This window comes from Bubalus kerabau, chromosome 12, assembly GCF_029407905.1.
Source record: "Bubalus kerabau isolate K-KA32 ecotype Philippines breed swamp buffalo chromosome 12, PCC_UOA_SB_1v2, whole genome shotgun sequence".
NCBI classification, from domain to species: domain Eukaryota; kingdom Metazoa; phylum Chordata; class Mammalia; order Artiodactyla; family Bovidae; genus Bubalus; species Bubalus kerabau.
The window spans coordinates 46636044-46656808 of record NC_073635.1 but is presented as its reverse complement, the minus strand read 5'-3'; the positions used below and the strand labels follow the sequence as shown (position 1 = coordinate 46656808).

At 34.6% G+C, this 20765-nt stretch overlaps 1 protein-coding gene across 1 annotated transcript in view; it reads left to right on the top strand.

The window, feature by feature from the left end:
• The window catches only part of DACH1 (dachshund family transcription factor 1), a 477329-nt gene that overhangs the window by 435516 nt on the left and 21048 nt on the right, over positions 1 to 20765 (top strand). Inside the window, exons 9-10 of the mRNA XM_055542628.1 lie at positions 451 to 594; positions 1086 to 1154. Of these exons, the coding sequence (XP_055398603.1) occupies positions 451 to 594; positions 1086 to 1154 (213 nt within the window). The remainder of the gene's footprint in view (positions 1 to 450; positions 595 to 1085; positions 1155 to 20765) is intronic.

The window sequence follows — 20765 nt, the reverse complement described above, 5'->3', positions numbered from 1 at the left end:
GCTCCATTTACTACTCAAAATTAATGTTTCATAAAGAGAGACTAATCTTAAAGGTTTATACTATTCAGATTACTTTGCATTTGTCTGATTCAAGGGCAGAGACTAAACTACAAAATTTATTTAATCAGACTTCTTTTATTAGTGAGTATAAATATTTATTAAAATTAGTTTCCCATTAAATCTCTCCACATGTGATAATTAAAGGCATTCTTGTAATAGTTCAAGGCTAAACAGAAATTAGCCTCCTTGGACATTTTACTGAGATTTATTTTAGGTAAAAGTGGGTTATTGTTGTTTTTTTGTTTTTGTTTTGTTTAAACTTCCGCTGTACAGACAGGTGCAGTCCAGCAGGGGGAAAAATAATATTATTTTAAAAATAGAGACCGTTTGTGGAGATGTGAACATTGCAAAAATTCTGAAAAATAATAATGTATATATACTCTTTTCTAGCCATAGTTCAAAAGAGGCTAAAGAAGGAGAAGAAGGCAAAGAGAAAATTGCAGGAAGCACTTGAATTTGAGACCAAACGGCGTGAGCAAGCCGAACAAACACTAAAACAGGCAGCTTCAACAGATAGTCTCAGGGTCTTAAATGGTAAGAGGATGTGTCTTTATGCATGGCTAACTAACTTTCTTTGTGAATACTCAAACACAATTTAAATGTGTTTGTGGGTTTGTATTTCTATGGCTGGTGATTCATTAAGCTCTTTTTGAAAGCATGGTGGAAAGAAAAGTCACATGTGTTAGGGGAAATGTTTTATTTCATGGGTGCTTCCACAGTTTCGTTACTTCAGTATCTGAGATGATATTGCTTTTCTATTTAACCAATTCTGTCTGTACTGAAACATAATAAAATATTAATATGAGAAGTTCTCAACCCCCCCATCTCATTTTCTGAACAATTTTGCATTATTTATCCATTCAAATCTTCTGATAATTCTCAAGGTTATAGTCTTTGTTCAACCTTTAAAAGATGACAAAGATTTATGTAATTTTAATTCAGCACCAAAGTAACAGGTTGCTTTTTTTTTAAAGGACAATGGGAATCAAATGAAATGTGTGTCACTCTTACCTTTCTGTTTTTAGACTCTCTGACCCCAGAGATAGAAGCTGACCGCAGTGGCGGCAGAACAGATGCCGAAAGGACAATACAAGGTGGGAATTTGCAAAAGGCTATAAATCTAGATCTTGCTCTATGAGTTTTTCCTCTGCTTTAGCCTGCTATTCAAGCATGTAGCCTACCATCTGGGCCACATCAAAACAAGTTCAAACAAGGTCAAGTTCATCTTGCTTGTTTATATGAGTGAATTCATTTTGTGCTGATAGATTTTCTTTAAATTAACAGGTCATTTCTGTTTATACAATGCAATTAAAAAGGAATAATTAATTTTAAACAATGTATGATTTAATCTTGAACACAGTAAATGTGTTTTATTGAATGTCTAAAGCCCAATCTAATAGATGAAAGTTTTATAAATTCTATATCAATAAAATCATGAGTTAATTAGGGAGTTCTTAAAATTTGAAATTATCTTCTTTTTGTTTTAGTGACAACTAATGCAAGGTACATGTAAAATAAACCAGGTGAAAGCTAACAATAAATAAGGTTGTTTGATCCTATGTGGACTTTCCAAGTGGACTGTGTGCCATTATATACATTTTAATAACACAAATCTGCTGAGCAAAATCATATAGAGAATACTAGAGGGAGTTTTATTAAACACTCAGAAAAGCAAAATATGTGTATTGCGAAGACCATGCTTTTAGGAGAGAGCAAAATCTGAAGGTAGCATTTATAGCCTCACATCTATTCTAGACAATAAACTCAATCTAACAACATGAATACTAAACAGTAAAAAGAGCGTTAAATGAAAATGATTCTTCAAAGGGAAGCCTAAAATGATTAACTGCTATAATCCTCCCGATTGCTTTTATTTTGCATTTTAAGTTCATTCATTTTGGGGATAATGTTTGACATTAATTGTGTTACTCAGTCAGTTCCAAAAGTATCATTCTTAGTTTACTATAAAGGAAATATAATTGTGTAAAGTATCATATATGCAATAAATAAAAATCAGAAACCAGAGACATTCCTGGAGAATGTTTTTTGTGTATTAATTGATTTTACCATGATAATTATTTTTTAAATCCTAAGGCTTGAACTATATGCTATTATGAGACATCTTGTAGAAAAGATTTCATTTTTTAGAGCATTATAGGTTTCAGCAAAATTACATATATGTGTGACTATAGTATTATTAAACTCAAATGATCTATGTTGCTTTGTAAAGAATTGCATGCATATGTTAACAAATTACTAATAACAAAGCCAGTCCTCTTTATCAGGGACAGTATGTCCATTGTGAACTATCAGAACTGTGGTCTGTGTATTTGGGGACTCCTCAGGTACTAACTTAATTAATGTCCAAAGTGCTGGACATAAAAAAGCATAAATAAGCAGGAGGCATAAATAAGCCTCCTGGTAAATGTGATATATAAATTATCTGATATCCACAGAATTCTCAAGGTGATTAGAATTTAAGCAAGAAAAATTATGGACACTATATTCTTTCATATACATGGGAAGTTTAAGAAGGCATTGCTGCTGCTACTGCTGCTAAGTCGCTTCAGTCGTGTCCGACTCTGTGCGACACCATAGATGGCAGCCCACCAGGCTCCTCGTCCCTGGGATTCTCCAGGCAAGAACACTGGAGTGGGTTGCCATTTCCTTCTCCAATGCAGGAAAGTGAAAAGTGAAAGTGAAGTCGCTCAGTCGTGTCCTACTCCTAGCGACCCCATGGACTGCAGCCTACCAGGGTCCTCCGCCCATGGGATTTTCCAGGCAAGAGTACTGGAGTGGGGTGCCATTGCCTTCTCCGTAAGAAGGCATTAGGCAACAATTAAACATTTCTGCATAGTTGGCATAATATATATTTCATGAGTTTGCTATTAGCATTATTTAGATCATCAATTAAGGCTATAATTGTTTTATCAGAATTTGTAAAACACAAAATCAGATGTATATTTCAATATGGGATAAGGTCTTACTATAGAGGTCAAAGTTTTGACTACTTTCAATTTCTATTATGATTTACTTACACTCTGAAGAAAATTTTTAGTCATAAATTGCATTCTTTGTGCCATCTAGAATGTTATATATAACACAGAAAACCCACTCAAACAACTCTATAACTCAGGAAAGGAGAAACATTTGAATGATAAATATACAGAGTTACTTAAAGCAAATATTGTTTTTTATGGGGTTACTTATTGCTTTCTCTTAATTATAACGTGAAACATTTTTTTCAATTCTTTCATTCATCTTATCAATTAAAAAGATGAGTTCCTCAAGTCTAATATAAATAATCAATAATCTAATATTTGTGCACTTACACTTAAATTTAAGGATTTTTCTGATAATCATACTCTTCAATGAAAGCTTTTCTGTAAGACACCTTAATATTAATGGTTTTAATTAGATAATGTGAATTTTTCTCAAATGTAATCTAAAAAACACATGTAGATGAATCTGTGTTTCTATATGTTAATTGCTATCGATTATCTCACTTGACACTACCCAAGACTTTTAAAATACCAAAGCAAAGAGATCATCTTTTGCTAGTCTAACCCAACTAAATGAGTTCATTTAGTCCTTTGAAACATTTTTTTTTAGCCTTGGAAACTAAATTCATAAATTTAGAAGCTAACAAAATAGCAAAATTAATGATGCAGAGAAAATATCAAAGAACAAGGACTGTGTTTAGTAAAATGAGGAGTCTTAAGTTCAAGAATGGGAAAGGGAAAGGAAAAAGAACCAGAACTCACTGCTAATTTGTGAAATGGTCTATATCAGATATTTTGGCAGCTCTAAGCATGTGTTGCTTCACAACTCATGAATGACACGAACACAACCCTGCTCCCTTCCCAGGAGTTATGAGTCTCTGTATTCTTTCTTGCTCCCAATCCAACCATAATTGAAATTATTCTGTATTCCAAAATAAGCTCAAACTTAATTAGGAATGAAAAAGGAAACACATTTCTTTATACTTGGCATGTCCTTACTCATTTTTAATATTTTGTTAATAAATGAGCCAGATTTGTCCCATGAGTTAGTCACCTAGCAGTCAGGTACTTAAATACTACTCAGTTACCCCCAAATAAATGTTGTTTCATTAGTATTTAGTAGCATCATTTATGTAAAAGTACAGAGGTGGGGAAGAGTAAAACAGAAAGCAACTTAGAAACTACTATTGCTGAGCAAGAGGCTCTAAATAATTTACTTATCTGGGTAAGTAAGGTAAATCAGCTCATACTATACAGGAATGAAGTTTTCCTTACTGATACTTCTGGTAACTAAACTCAAAATTAATAAGCTTGGTGGAAATTTAATGAATATCAATATATATCTATATATCTATATCTATATCTATATCTATCTATATATATATACATATCAAGTTCAGTTCAGTTGCTCAGTCATGTCCGACTGTTTGCGACCCCATTAACCGCAGCACGCCAGGCCTCCTTCTCCATCACCAGCTCCCAGAGTTCACCAAAACCCATGTCCATTGAATCCGTGATGCCATCCAACCATCTCATCCTCTGTCGTCCCCTTCTCCTCCTGCCCTCAATCTTTCCCAGCGTCATTTTCAAATGAGTCAGCTCTCCGCATCAGGTGGCCAAAGTATTGGAGTTTCAGCTTTAGCATCAGTCCTTCCAATGAACACCCAGGACTGATCTCCTTTAAGATGGACTGGTTGGATCTCCTTGCAGTCCAAGGGACTCTCAAGAGTCTTCTCCAACACCGCAGTTCAAAAGCATCAATTCTTTGGTGCTCAGTTTTCTTTATACTCCAACTCTCACATCCATACATGACCACTGGAAAAACCATAGCCTTGACTAGACAGACCTTTGTTGACAAAGTAATGTCTCTGCTTTTCAATATGCTATATAGGTTGGTCATAACTTTCCTTCCAAGGATTAAGCTCTTTTAATTTCATGGCTGCAGTCACCGTCTGCAGTGATTTTGGAGCCCAGAAAAATAAAGTCAGCCACTGTTTCCACTGTTTCCCCATCTATTTGCCATGAAGTGATGGGACCAGATGCCATGATCTTAGTTTTCTGAATGTTGAGCTTTAAGCCTACTTTTTCAGACTCTTCTTTGACTTTCAATAAGAGGCTCTTTAGTTCTTCACTTTCTGCCGTAAGGGTGGTGTCATCTGCATATCTGAGGTTATTGATATTTCTCCTGGCAATCTTGATTCCAACTTGTGCTTCGTCCAGCCCAGCGTTGTACTGGGCTGGACATTATGTACTCTCCATATAAGTTAAATAAGCAGGGTGACAATATACAACCTTGACGTACTCCTTTTCCTATTTGGAACCAGTCTGTTGTTTCATGTCCAGTTCTAACTGTTGTTTCCTGACCTGCATACAGGTCTCTCAAGAAGCAGGTCAGGTGGTCTGGTATTCCCATCTCTTTCAGAAATTTCCACAGTTTGTTGTGATCCACACAGTCAAAGGCTTTGGCATAGTCAATAAAGCAGAAATAGATGTTTTTCTGGAACTCTCTTGCTTTTCCGATGATCCATCGGATGTTGGCAATTTGATCTCTGGTTCCTCTGCCTTTTCTAATATATATATATATATATATATATGTATACATATATATATATATTTAAAAGCAACTTTTTGCATGAGCTGGATTTTATACTGATTAACTCTTTTATGCCTGAATCTTACAGATTTATATGTCATGATTTGTGATGATGTTTAAAAATTGTATCTTACTTTAAAGGTTTTCGTAAGATATTTTATATATATGTGTATATATATATATAGATATACATATATATAAACGTAAAAGTCACTCACTCATGTCCAACTCTGCAACCCCATGGACTATACAGTCTATGGAATTCTTCAGGCCAGAACACTGGAGTGGGTAGCTGTTCCCTTCTCCAGGGAATCTTCCCAATCCAGGAATCGAACTCAGGTCTCTCACATTGCAGGTGGATTCTTTACCAACTGAGTTATCAGGGAAGCCCTGTATATATATATGGTGGTTTAGTCACTAAGTCGTGTCCTACTCTTGCGATTCCATGGACTGTAGCCTACTAGGCTCCTCTGTCCATGGGATTTTCCAGGCAGCAATACTGTAGTGGTTTGCCATTTCCTTCTCCAGGGGATCTTCCCAACTCAGGGATTGAACCCAGGTCTCCTGCACTGCAGGCAGATTCTTTACTGACTGAGCTACCAGGGAAGTCCTGGTATATATATAGTAGAGAGAGTCAGCATAAATATTTATTTAACTATTTTTTGGACAGGTTAATAAATATCCTCAAAACCTGAGTCCCTCACACATATGAATGCACATCTACATAATGTATGCAGCCAAATCTATAATATTATGAGTTCCTTCTACTGAATCCTAGTCTTTCATCTTTGATAGCTTCCACTTAGATGATTTAAGCTATATCTTTTAATAGTTTAAAAAATTTAAAAAATGTCTCTCCAGCCAATCCAGACATCTCTTAAGAGTTCCAAATAATATCCAGTTGGAATTTGGGTGTCTCACAGGGACCTCAAAGTCCAGTGCACAAAACCTAAAGGATCCTTCACCTTCTTCCCCCTGCTGACGTGTTTTCTTCTACTTTCCTTCCCTTTGGTTCTCTCTACTGCCCAATCCAATATCCTCCTTAATACACAATGAAGAAAGTGAAGCTGATGGCTCCCTCCCTTGCCTTTTAAACACAAGCATGACTTTTGCCCTTCACTCTGTTCTGTCATTGATTTTTTTTTTTTTAATCTAGAAAGTCTTACATCTTTCTCTACCTCCCAGTGGCATTTCTCTCTCTTTCCTGCCCTTACTTACTCATTCTTTAAGTCTCATCCTAGAAGTCACAGCATCCAGAAAGGCTTTTCAGACTCCACATCTACCCCTGCAGCTTCTCCCTGCCCCTCTTCACAGAGGTTTTTACCATATCTTCTCCACAATCACAGCTGTGCATTGGCAGTCACTTTTTAAATATTTTCTTCTTCCTTTCTCTGGGTGGTAGCCAGGCAGAGTGTGAACCATGCCTGCTTTGTTCACCACTGTGCTCCTAGTGTCTGTAAGTATGCTTGACACTTACACATCAGTGTGTCACATGTTTGTGCCACATTCATGTGCCCAAATGTTTGACACATTGTGATGCTCGCTAATCCCTGAAGAAATGTGGTGGTGAGTTAGGACCTTTGGTCTTGTGGATGAATGTCAAGTATTCCTATTCTGACATTTTTCTGACATTGGTGGGAGAGATTGGAGGAAGCAAAGGGTAATATGATTCCTCCTAAGTCAGAATTACAAATTCTGGGGGAATTTTCATTTTTGATAGCTGAATTAACAGAATGTGCTTGCCCTTCCTGGCTGCTTTTCTGTTACTTTATTCTTACACATTTGACTCAAGATTTGGATTCTGTGAATATTTACCTACTGTAGCCTGCCAGGATCCTCTGTCCATGGAATTCTCCAGGCAAGAATACTGAAGTGGGTTGCCAATCCTTTCTCCAGGGGAACTTCCTGACCTAGGGCTCAAACGTGAGTTTCCTGCATTGCAAGTGATTCTTTAAGGTCTGAGCCACCAGGGAAATCCAACATTCACTTACACGCATTTAAAATTTCTATTTAACTTCATATACCATAATCACATTTCTTAAATAACTCTTTTTTTGGTTTTTAAGCATTAACCTCATGCTTCTTTTCTGATTTGATTCTTATAATTTCAAATGATTTAATCTCCTTATATTGTTTAGATATTCAATATATAAATGTGAAGTATAACATGGGAGAATCATGAATTAGTACTCTTTTATCTATGTCTTTTATAAATTTTCAAAAAGTCTAAAAAGTTCACTTTCAAAGTAGCAGCTTTCTTTTTCATTCTAAGTGAAACCTGTCCTCTTAAATCCAAAAGTAATTGTTGAAATTAATGGGAATGTGGACCACAGTTCCTCTGACATCTTAGTATATCTGCAAGAAATGCTTGCAAAATCTTGACTCCAATTGAAAGTACATCTCTTTTATTTACATCCAATGTCCATAATCAAAACTGCTTGGCTTTTTATTTTATTTTTGACTGATCTCAGACCATAGAAAACCAAATGTTCTTCCAATAAAAGGACATAAAAGACTTGCCTTCACATTAGCAATGTTTTTGTTCCAATTTAATATCTTCTTTTTGGCTTCCTAGATATTTGAAGATACATGTTGAATTTAAAAATTATTCATTTATTCAACAAATGTTTATTGAACACTGATGAAATGCCAAGCACACTTATATGATGTTACTGCTTAGCACTGGGAAGGGGCTTTACAAATAAATTAAATCTCTTCATTTTGCAAGAGAGGAAACTGAGGTTTAGTAAGGGTATGTTATTTGATAAAGATTACATCATGAGTTAGGCTTCTCAGGTGGCACTAGTGGTAAAGAACCTGCCTGCCAATGCAGGAGACTGGAGATGTGGGTTAGATTCCTAGGTAGGGAAGATCCCTTGGAGTTGGGCATGGCAACCCACTCCAGTATTCGTGCCTGGAGAATGCCATGGACAGAGGAGCCTGGTGGGCTATAGTCCATAGGTTCGCAAATAGTCAAATACAACTGAAATGACTTAGCACATGTGCATACACACCATGAGTTAATCAGAATTGGGAAAATAACATAGTCCAATTGCTTTCTTCATCCCTTGTTTCCTTCCCAACTGTTTTTAGATTAAGATTGTTAAAGTGTTGTTCTTTTAACATATGTTATTGTTGTTATTATCTGTTTAGTAACTGACAGATCCTAAACCTTAATGATGTAGAGTAAGCTTATTAGTGAAATATGTATCTTTCTCTGTTGAGTCAAATGTTCCAGCATACATTGAATGCCCTAGTAATACACTTTCTTTCATTTGGACTTAGTGATATTACATAGTAAGTGGAGTTTTGCTTATTAAAATAGTGAGGTGGATTAGGAATTCTTATTTATTGAGACTTCCTGTATATTCTAATTTAAAGGTAAGACACAGATGGCTAATTAACATTCTCACTTTTGCACTATGATTTAGTGGGGTTGCTGACATTTAAATTTAGATTTCTGACTCCAGAGTCTTTGTTTTCTCTCCATGCTTTGCTATGTAGATTTACATGTCTCTTTTCTAGGATAACCACCTGAAGCCCATTTGCTCATTGCGGATAGTTAGCTCATTGCCTGTTAATGGCTTCAACACTTCAAAACATTCTACTGATAGCAACTAGAGAATGGTGTGCAATTGGGAAAAATGTTGTTTTCCAGATTTTTGCTAATCATTTATGCCTATACCATGTTTATAGACACTTCCAGACATGCTGAGAAAAATATCATTCTAAATGAAGCATTTGATATTTGGCAAAACTAATACAATTATGTAAAGTTTAAAAATAAAATAAAATTTAAAAAATAAAATAAAATAACAATAAAAGAAATTAAGAAATTAATCATATTTACCTAAAATATGTACCTACATCCCTACAATTTAGCATGCAGTGAACTTAGGAAAAATGCAAAATGAGACACAATTCCATGTTCAGTTTAGTATATAACATTTAAAGAATCTCTTCATTTCTTCTATGCCATGTGTTTGAACAGAGGTTGTTAAATGGTACCCCAAGATTCTATACTGTTAAGGGTTCTACATTGAACCCTACTTAAACTTACCATATGAAAATCTATGTGAATGCATTAGGTAGTTAGAATAGGAAAAAGGAGTCCAGAATGGTGGCGGCTAAAACAAGAAAGGGAAAAGCCCACAAAAATAGAACAAAGGAAGGTCCAAGGACCGGAGTGAGGACCTCAGGTAGAAGAAACAGCACTCCTGGCTAGCCCAGTTTACATAGGGCAGGCCCAGGGGGAGGAAAAAACATATAAGAAGAGGAGCCAAAGGGCCGGGGTTCTCTCTCTCTCTCTCTTTCTCGTCTCTTTGCGTCTTTTGGGTCAGCATGCCCTCACGCCTCGAGAATGTATTTTCCTTTATTTTCTAAATAAAACTGAGCTGTAACACAGAGCTGTAACACTTATCTGTCTGAGAGCTGTAACAGGGCCTGCCTGAGAGCTGAGACACAGTCTGTCCAAGGGCTGTAACGTTCGTCACTTCATATTTTTGTTGTGATGAGGCAGAACCGAGGAAATTACAGCCTCCCTTGACAAATGGATTGTTTCAATTTGATTTCACATAATTGTCTTATGTGTATTTCTAATCCTTAAAAAAGACCCATAAGTCTAATGTGGGCATGAAAGTTCTCTAGATAGACCTACAGAATCTACCAATTAAGAAATGTTAGGAGTCAAGTCTAGATTCAAGTCTCTGCTCCACTATATTTTTTCTCTGTAACAATTGCTTAACCTCAGAGGGTTACTATGCATATTAAATAAAATAACCCAAGTAAAGCACTTAGCATATACTGGGCAATAGTATGTACACAGTTAAGTTTTAGCTGTTAATATTAAATTTTATTATTATGAGTTAACATATTTATAGTGCCTAGCAACTGGTAAACAAACACTGAAGCTATTATTACTCTAATATATAATTTGCTTTTCTTTTTATTTCAGAAAATCATTCTTTATTTATAGCACAGTGTTGATTTAGTCCCATAGTAAAGTGTTTGCCAAAATTTATGAAAAATATTGTTACTTGAACATGATTTTTTTATATATAAAATATCTGTATATAGCTTAAAAGAGGGAGGCTTTCATTAAGTAAAAGGACAGAGTTGATTAAAACTGAATTCTGGGCTGCCTGCAATACATATTGACTATTGTTTATTCACATAGAAATGTGTAATCACAATAGGGACTGACTCAAACTATTCTTATTTATCTTAAAAAATAAATATTAGAATTATTACTATGAACAAAACAATAATAAATTTACTTCTAGTCCCTTGGCACTGGTTTCTGGTGTTTAGTAGTGTTTCAGGGCAGCTAACCAATTTAAACAACATTGATTAAGTTGAACATAAGATGATATTGATTGAAAGCAGTAACCAATAAACAGGCTAATGTTTCACAGTTATCATAGGTCATTGTTAACTACTCATTTAACTAGGCAATAGGAATTATTATTATTAATAGAAAGTCTCAGAAATACTCATAAGTTTTAATATTTTATAAAATTTAAGAATAATTTTGATACTGAAATTTATGATTTCAGTATAAACATTCTTATTCTTTAAGAGACATTAAAAAGTAAATCTTGGTTTTGAATGTAGGTAGATATGCTTAAACTCCAAATGCCAATGGTCCCATAGATTTTGTTGGAAATGTCTTATGTAATTTAAACTAATTATATATGAAAGCAGACACAGTGAGAAATTAAGTATGAAGTTGTCCAAAAATAGTATTAAATTGTGATTCATTAGACTTATATTTACATAAAGTTACTATCAATGTGTTATTTCCATCGAGCTAATTTTTCTAAACTTCTGGTTCCTACAGAAAAATAAATAAATAAATAAAAAGCATATGTGTTAGTCTTATATGTTTCTGTTATATGCTTCTGTTGAATTGTTACATAAAATGAGGTTTTGTGATGTAACTTTATTTCTATTCAATTGCCCAAATATTAGGCAAAGTAAAGCCAAATCATTGGGCATAATTTATAGTATATTTGACATTATATTTCCTAAGCAGAGTAATGTAGTAGGTGGTAGTTATGATGAGATTTCAGGGGATATAAGGAATATCAGGAAGAATGAATTGGAATTGGATGTTTAGAGGCAGGAAATGGACATCCTACAATTAAGTTGCTTTTATGGATTGAAACAGAGCAGTTACTAGTGGAAAGTGTAATAATATTTTGTTAGTGTAAGCAAAATTGAAAAATTGAGTTAAATTGTCTTGTTCATGAATACATTTTTGGCTTAGCTTGAATATTGTCTGAAGACCATAATCAAAGAATAGTGATAAATGGAAATTGGGACAGATATTAGCAGGGGGCCCTAAAGATCAATGCTAGATCCATGTTGATTTAGCATCATAATTAGTGATATGGAAGAGTGGTTAAATCATGTGTCAATGAAAATCACAGAGGATCTTAATTTGGAAGGTGCAACATACATCTGTGTGGACAATGTAAATATGAAAAAGAGATTTAGGGACTCTAAAATTTCAGAATGAATGAAATGAGCTTATGTTTGTAAGAAAGAAAAATTAACTTTAAGATCTGTTTTTAGAAAACATTTAAGAGCTCAACAAATAGCAATCAGAATATATGTCCAATTCCAACTTTTCAAAGTACTGTAATAACAGTACTGGCTGCAGCAGTACAGAAGTGTCAGAGATAGGTAGGAAAATAGCATGTCATTTTAATTGTATGTGTATATTTATCAATGATACTTTTTATGATTACGACTGGACAGAATAATAAGTTGATTTTTCATCATGATCAAGACATTTTAGCTTTTAGACAATATACTATCACCTTCAGAATTAAGGAATATTTATTTTGAAAAAGTTTTTACTTTGAGTTCTTTTCAGCTTTATTATCAAGGGAAAAATTTGATGGCCTTTATATATAAGTAACTTGCTCAGTGGAGCTTGTACTCATAGAAAATGTGTATAATGTCTACCAAAGCTGGAGACAGTTACCATTTAGTAATATAGATTTGTGGTTCCTAGTCACAAAATCTGTTTTCTCTTTTTTTATTTACCCTTTGATATGAAAACTAGCCTGGTCAATTAAGAGAATGTTCAACAACTATTCAGAGTAGCTTCTTTAAGTGAGAGCACAAATGTTTTATTTTATGAGAAAAGTTATTTATAGTTTAAGAGTTATAAAAGTGGTCTAAAAATTTTAAATTACAGAAAAAGGACCTTCATTTTAAAGTCTGTTCACTGAACTACAGAGCTTATGAACAAAATTTTAAGAATTGGTATGTAAACACACCATGATGGAAAGTATGTGATCAATTTATAGCATGTGTATCTAGACATTTGAGATATATGACAGCTTTTGCTGTATATTTTCGTTTAGAAAACAAAATGAAACATCATCATTTAGACTATCAGTGTAAAAATGCTTATGGTGCATTATTCTACCTCCCATGGTTAGGGACAGAATGCAGACATGCCACAATAATGTTTTTTATTTCTACTGTTCGAACCATATTAATGAGAACATCATTTTGGAGAACTAATTATTTCTATTTGTCTTGTGTCACACTTTCTAATTCCCCTATATTAGCACAGCCAAAGCAAATTAATTGCTTTTCCAGCAGTTGAACCTTGTCCAAGAATGAGCTCACATTCCCTTCCAGTTTCCCCGTTTCTGGGAGAGCATTGTGTCAGAAATTTCTCTTGATACTTAACATAGTCTAGAGAATATCTTTACAGATTTCTGTGTACTCACTGGATGAAATTTATAAGTTTAAGTGACCCGCCAGGAAAGATAAAGTTCTTAGCTGCAAGATTATACATCAAAACAGTTAAAGTGAAATTAAAATTAAATGAATGAATCTCACTGAAGCAAAAAAAGCAGTAATTAATGGTTCCCTTAATTGTCTTCATAAAATATTTGCATGGGTCTAATTTGCATAATTTGCATGTATTAATTAATCTTTCAAAGGAATTTTGTGCTGAGAGAAGCCAAAAAATCTCTTTGTTTTATTTAACATCTAATGAAATATTTATCTTCTTTAATGAACTTCTCATCTTCATTAAAATAAAAATTGCACAAGTTTGTATGTTTTAAATGTTTTTATAATTGAAGTATTCAAAAAATCTCTTTAGACTTACAACAGCTGAAAAACAAACACATTATTTAGCATTCAGTATCATTTTACAACAGCAACAGTTAAAAAAAAAGTCCAATTTCACTTTCTCAAATGGTAGCAAGGCATTTGGTAAGTGGATAAATGAATATAACTATTTAGTTTTAAAAGTAAGATTTTTAAAGATCTGATCACTTTTCGATGGTAATGTTATTTTTATGGCTTAAATAGTGGGCAGCTAGAGGGTATAAACATATATAAGAAAAATCAGTATGTTTACTTATTTGGGAAATGGTTCATTGGTTGAAAATATTTTAGCTGTTTCAAAGAAATTAGTCCATTAAAACCCACTTGCTATTTTTAACAACTGCTAGATTGACGGTATTTCCTGGCAGAAGCAATACAGTGTTAACTTTATCCTAAACTTTCCCACTGAAGAAAGGCAGCAGGGATTTCTTCTCTCACAAACTAAGAGATCATAGTGAAAAGCAAGAGATGTGCCTTGGAAGGAATGAAATCCAAAATTTTATCAAGTGCTGAATAGTATGTATTCAAAAATGCTGAGGAAGAGAATGTGAGAGAGACCCTGGAAGTTAAAGAGATGTCAGGGAAGGGGCACTGGTCACCTGTGAATGGCGCTCATTCTTTTTGATGCAGCCGTGATTCAGGATATTACGAAGAACATCAGTTGACTGTCCTAAAGCAATTTCAAGTTTGCACAGCTTTTTCACATTCATTGTTTTTGTTGATCTTCAGTGTGCCGTTTTATATTTGAGGAAACTGAGTAACAGGGTGATAACACAAATTGCTTTGAATCAGACTGAGAACTCAGGACCTCTGAGTCCCTTTGATGCCATATACTTTGCTCTTATTTGAACGTCCATCTTTGCATCTTATGATAATTTACGACGTGGCTATGACTGACTCAATGGTCAGCCAGATAATGAGGGTGGCATAAATTTATAAGGATTAAGATTCAAAATGCAAATATATGCTAGTTCTTCCCATGTAAAGTTTAGTAATGTTTGACCACGGTTTCCTGTATGATTCATCTTCAGGGAATGAAAAAGGAATTTTCATTAGGCAATGGTTATTTTTTTAGCCCCGAAACTACTCTCATAATTTGTAATTTCTCATGGAGTTTTCTCTCATATAAAGAGAAAAATAAATCCATTAGGTTATAAAGATAATTATTAATCAGTTACAAGATAATATTGATGATTTATTTAAATAACTGATTTCTAAATGATTAGAATTAACACCAAGATGATTTAGTCTTAGGAGAGCAATGCAGGACTGAAAGCTAATCTCCTATCAACACGCTCATTCATTACTGTTGTGAGGCTAGGTAACTCACTTTAACTACTAAGACCTACTGTATTGCTGATTTTTTATCCTGTCAAAATGGCAAAGACATCAGATTTTTTATGAGTACAAACATACATGCTGCTGCTGCTAAGTCGCTTCAGTCTTGTCCGACTCTGTGCGACCCCAGAGACGGAAGCCCACCAGGCTCCCCCGTCCTTGGGATTCTCCAGGCAAGAACACTGGAATGGGTTGCCATTTCCTTCTCCAATGCATGAAAGTAAAAGGTGAAAGGGAAGTTGCTCAGTCGTGTCCTACTCTTAGCGACCCCATGGATTGTAGCCTACCAGGCTCCTCCGTCCATGGGATTTTCCAGGCAGCAGTACTGGAGTGGATACATGGAATTATGTTCATGGCCAATTATGGATATGTAGGTTCTGGATTCAGACTGTCTGGGTACGAATCTCTACTCTGCTGTTTATTATCTGTGTACCATTGAGTGTGTGAGTTAAATGACTTGATTATGAGAGTTCCTTATCATAAAACCATAGAAAATGATCATGATAGTCACCTCACAGAGTTGTTATAGAAAATAAGTGAATTAATATATGTAATGAACTCACAACTAAGTAGAGGTTATGCTATAAGTATTTGCTATTTCTACATTATGCACAAATTTAATGTAATAGTATTTTCAATCATATTGTTGATAAACATTAAACATTATTTGGATTTTTAAAAATTATCTTATTTTCAATATATGACACATTCTTTTTCTTTTAGCATGGTTTAAGCTGGAAAATGAAAATTATATTCACCAGATTTTTCAAGACACTTAAGTTCATGACAAATTGTGAGTTCAATGTTTATGTCAACTTAAACAATATGGCTTATAGAGATTTATTTTCAACTCTATATGATTATTTATCACTTCCCAAATATAACAAAAGATAAACAAATGATTTTTTACTCATTTAAGATGGAAATATTAGAGTTTCTTAATATTTTATTGCATTTTAGCAAATTTTTCCTAATGTGGTTTGTATTTTCATTTAGTGTAGAGTATCACAGACTCTTTTAATTCATAGATAATCATACACCAGAGATAGTAAATCTCCAAACATAGTTCCAACTAAGCTTACTAATTACACCTATAAAACGATGAATGATGGCTACAAATTATTGGATCTGACTCTCATTCTTTATTTATTTCTCTCTGGGAGAAAGAGCACTGGATGGGGAGATTTTAGACCATAAATTATTCCCATACATAATCAGGTGTGCTGTATTTAATTTTGATTCTATACTATGGTTTTACATTACTTATGAAATTCCCATTGTAAACAAATTAAGAACTAATTGTTTCATTTCCATGATGAAATGATATTTGCTTGTATTAATCATTTCAATGTGTTTATTTTTTTCTTCATGGTTTATGCTACTTAAAATAGTTTCAGATCTACCTTCTTTCAAGTTGTCATAGTCTTTGGACTCTTTTCTTGTAGGTTTCTCCATAGTGATACATAAAATCTCACAGTCTAGACTTTACCTCATGCGAAGAGTTGACTCATTGGAAAAGACTCTGATGCTGGGAGGGATTGGGGGCAGCAGGAGAAGGGGACGACAGAGGATGAGATGGCTGGATGGCATCACTGACTCAATGGACGTGAGTCTGAGTGAACTCCAGGAGTTGGTGATGGCAGGGAGGCCTGGCGTGCTGCAATTCATGGGGTCGCAAAGAGTCGGACACGACTGAGTGACTGAACTGAACTGAACTGAGACTTTATCTCTAGTTTAAATTTTGAGAAAATAGAGAATTTAACAAATGGGAAAGATTTATAATAAGACAAAAGGGATGAAAAGTACTTTCCTCTTCTAAACCCACAGATAGTTCTGGGTTCAAGCCAACTATTGTCCAAGTATGACCTTAAGTTCAGTATTACCATATGTGTTTTCTGAGGTAATTCAGAAATACATGTTTTTATATAAAATGACAGATTTTAAAAACAATATGGAAGCCTTAACAAGGTAAACAAGTTCATTTGTGTTCTCTGATAATAGTAAATCAGGAAAACTTCTCTCAATCAAAAAAACTCACAGTGTGTCAGATTTTCAATATATAAACCACATTGAAAATAACAAATCACAAGTAGAAAGAACAGTTCTCCAAGCTTTTTCAAATGAATGCAATGACTTCTACCTGCTTTGAATTCAGACATACTTTTGAGATAGAATCATGTGACCTCTCTGCCCATACTTTTTTCAAATGTGTGCAGTTCAGATTTATTTGATTTTATCAGACACTTTAGTGGTGTGATTATTGTGAAGGATTAAAAATGCCTTTTTTTGTTGTTTTAACAATTCTAATCTCTTAATTTATTAGCATGAGAAACATTTAAATATATTGCAGAAAGTGTTAGTCCCTCAGTCATTCTTTGCAACTCCATGGACTGTATCTCACCAGGCTCCTCTGTCCATGAGATTCTCCAGGCAAGTATATTGGAGTGGGTTGCCATTTCCTCCTCCAGGGTATCTTCACAACCCAGGGATCGAACCTGAGTCTTCTGCATCTCCTGCATTGCAGATGGATTCTTTACTGCTTGAGCCATCAGGGAAGTCTCAAAGGATTGATTAATTATACATTATAGCTCCTTGGGTTTTATTACCCTAAGAATTCAGACCCAATCTTGTTTAACATATCCAAGTTTCAGAAAATAAAGAGTGAAGTAAATGTGATAAATAAAAAGAATAATGTTAATGGCATGGCACTCATATGCTTATGGTCTTTTAGAAAAAATTTTGTATAATTTGTCATAGCTTTCCCAAGTGGGACCTTATTGAGATGTGTGATATATTTACATTAACTTTCCAAGATTTATCAGCAATAGAATCAAAATGTGGCTAAAAGAAACGATTTCTGCATATCATATAACCCCACTATTTAGACAGTTTATTGTAGCCCTACAGTGAGTTGCAACACAGGCAAACTTTAGTGAGTGCCTTATTGCTCCTTGTTACACCCATTAATGTATCAAAGGAGGGTAAGGTGGCCCCGTTGCATTGAACTGATTTGAGGGCAGGCTAGAGAGAAACCTCCTCACTCGCTCTCAAGAAGTCCAATTCAGAACATGGGATTGATCATTACCAAGTCATGGCCCATACCATGACAGACCATCCATTCAAAAAAAGTGAAAACACTAAGGAAGATGAGCTATCTTGGTAACAACAGAGCAAATGTTGTTTTGATCCAAATATGGGAATAATATTTTGCTTAGTTTTCACATTGTCTCATTTTATAATTTCACATCCATGACAATCTTGACTAATTCCAAAATACTGATAACATTGATGTATACAGTGAAAAGGTTATAAAATTAAAATGTTATGAAAATTGATGCTTCAGTGTCTGTAAATAAACATGTACAAACTAGGTGAATATTTTTAGAATGTTTATATACTTACATTTCAGTATAGCCAGATTTGGGGGGGTTTTGTTTTTGCTATAGTAAGATCACATAAACATCATGGCTAGTTGCCCACTTTGATCTCAAATGCACTTCTTATTTGCCTTGTTTTCAATAGTATTTCAAAGTGCAATTCTATTATTTTGTGAGAAAATTAGAACACAAGCATTTATTTTAAAAAATAATTTACATGAAAAAACTGTGTTTTATCACAACTCAGTTGGCTCCATCGCATGGTATTTTTACAAAACAAAGGTAATACAAACACCTTTCCCATTATTTTCTTAATGTAAAAATTTTATAGTCAACAAAGGAGGGAAATTTTATCTCATCATTCCAAACTTTTATATTTTAACACTTATGGTGCTTATGGTAACATGAAACATTAGGGAACAAGTATGCATGCAAATTTACCAATATTTAATGGATCAATGACTGTTTCCTTTCAGTTGAGTTCAGTTGCTCAGTCATGTCTCTTTGCAACCCCATGGACTGTAGCATGCCGGGCTTCCCTGTCCATCGCCAACTCCTGGAGCTTACTCAAACTCATGTCCATCGAGTCAGTGATGCCATTCAATCACCTCATCCTCTGTTGTCCTGGTCTCCTCCTGCCTTCAATCTTTCCCAGCATCAGGGTCTTTTCTAAAGAGTCAGTTCTTCACATCGGGGGCCAAGTATTGGAGTTTCAGCTTCAGCATCAGTCCTTCCAATGAATATTCAGGACTGATCTTTAGGATGGACTGGGTGGATCGCTTTGCAGTCCAAGGGACTCTCAAGAGTCCTCTCCAACACCAAGGTTCAAAAGCCTCAATTCTTCAGTGCTCAGCTTTCTTTATAGTTCAACTCTCACATCCATACATGACTACTGGAAAAACCATAGCTTTGACTAGATGGACCTTTGTTGTGAAAACTGAAAATAATGAGTGATTATTGCTTTTTACTATTGGCAGCATTTATGATTTCTCAATAAAGTAAGTTAACAGTATGACAAACATGGGCTTCCCTTGTGGCTCAGCCGGTAAAGAACCTGCCTGCAATGCAGGAGACCCAGATTTGATTCCTGGGTTGGGAAGATCCCCTGGAGAAGGAAATGAAAACCCACTCCAGTATTCTTGCCTGGAGAATCCCATGGACAGAGGATCCTGGCAGGTACAGTCCATGGGGCTGCAAGAGTTGGACATGACTTAGCGACTAGACTACCACCATGACAAACATATAAAGATATTGTTTACACAGTTTTCTTTTAATTTTGATTTCATCTTTATTGTGGCTTGTGTTTTCTCCCTCTCTAAACATTAACTGGAGGTTTACATTTATGTATGATTAGGCTAATAAATACAGAATATAAAGGCATCTCATGAAGGAAAGGGATTCCCTGGTGGCTCAGACAGTAAAGCGTCTGCCCACAATGTGGGAGACCCGGGTTCGATCCCTGGGTTGGGAAGATCCCCTGGAGAAGGAAATGGCAACCCACTCCAGTATGGAGTAGAAAATTCCATGGATAGAGGAGTCTGGTGGTCTATAGTCCATGGGGTCGCAAAGAGTCGGACACGACTGAGTGAATTCACTGCACTTTCACATGAAGGAAAATACTAAAAGTGCCAAAATCGTGAATTTAAATTGCAATGAAATCTTAAAATTGCTGTTCTCATTACTTTCAATTAAGTATTTTTCATCTACTCTCTCTTCCTAAAACTCCTGTAACTTTACACCTCCTTGCAATTACTCTAAAATCTCCATGCAGTAAGGAATGAAAAAACATAAATAAGCATGCTTTTCAACATAGCTTACAGACTTGCTGTCAATATCCTTTTCTGAAAATTATCTCATAAACATTTGGGTAGAACAAAAATTGTAAATGGTTGTCTGTGAAAAAATGAAGGTCATTTAAAATATATATAACATAATCATATATCTTCTTGAATTTTCAAAGTCCATGTTTAGTATTTTGCTGACTCTAAAAGCCCTGCAATAAACAATGTATTGCTTTCAAACTAATACATTTGACTAAAAAGTTGAACTATTATTTAACTTTAATTAGTATTAACTAATGTAGTTTTTATGTTTTTTAGTATTTAATCTGCTGTAACTAATTCATTTAAACAAGTGCTTATTAACTTAAATGCTGGGGCCAGAAAAAATGCAAAAGATAACTTTTTAAAATAATTCATATTTCCATGAGATATAAAGAAGCATAAATAATTCTAATAAAATACATATTGAGTTAAT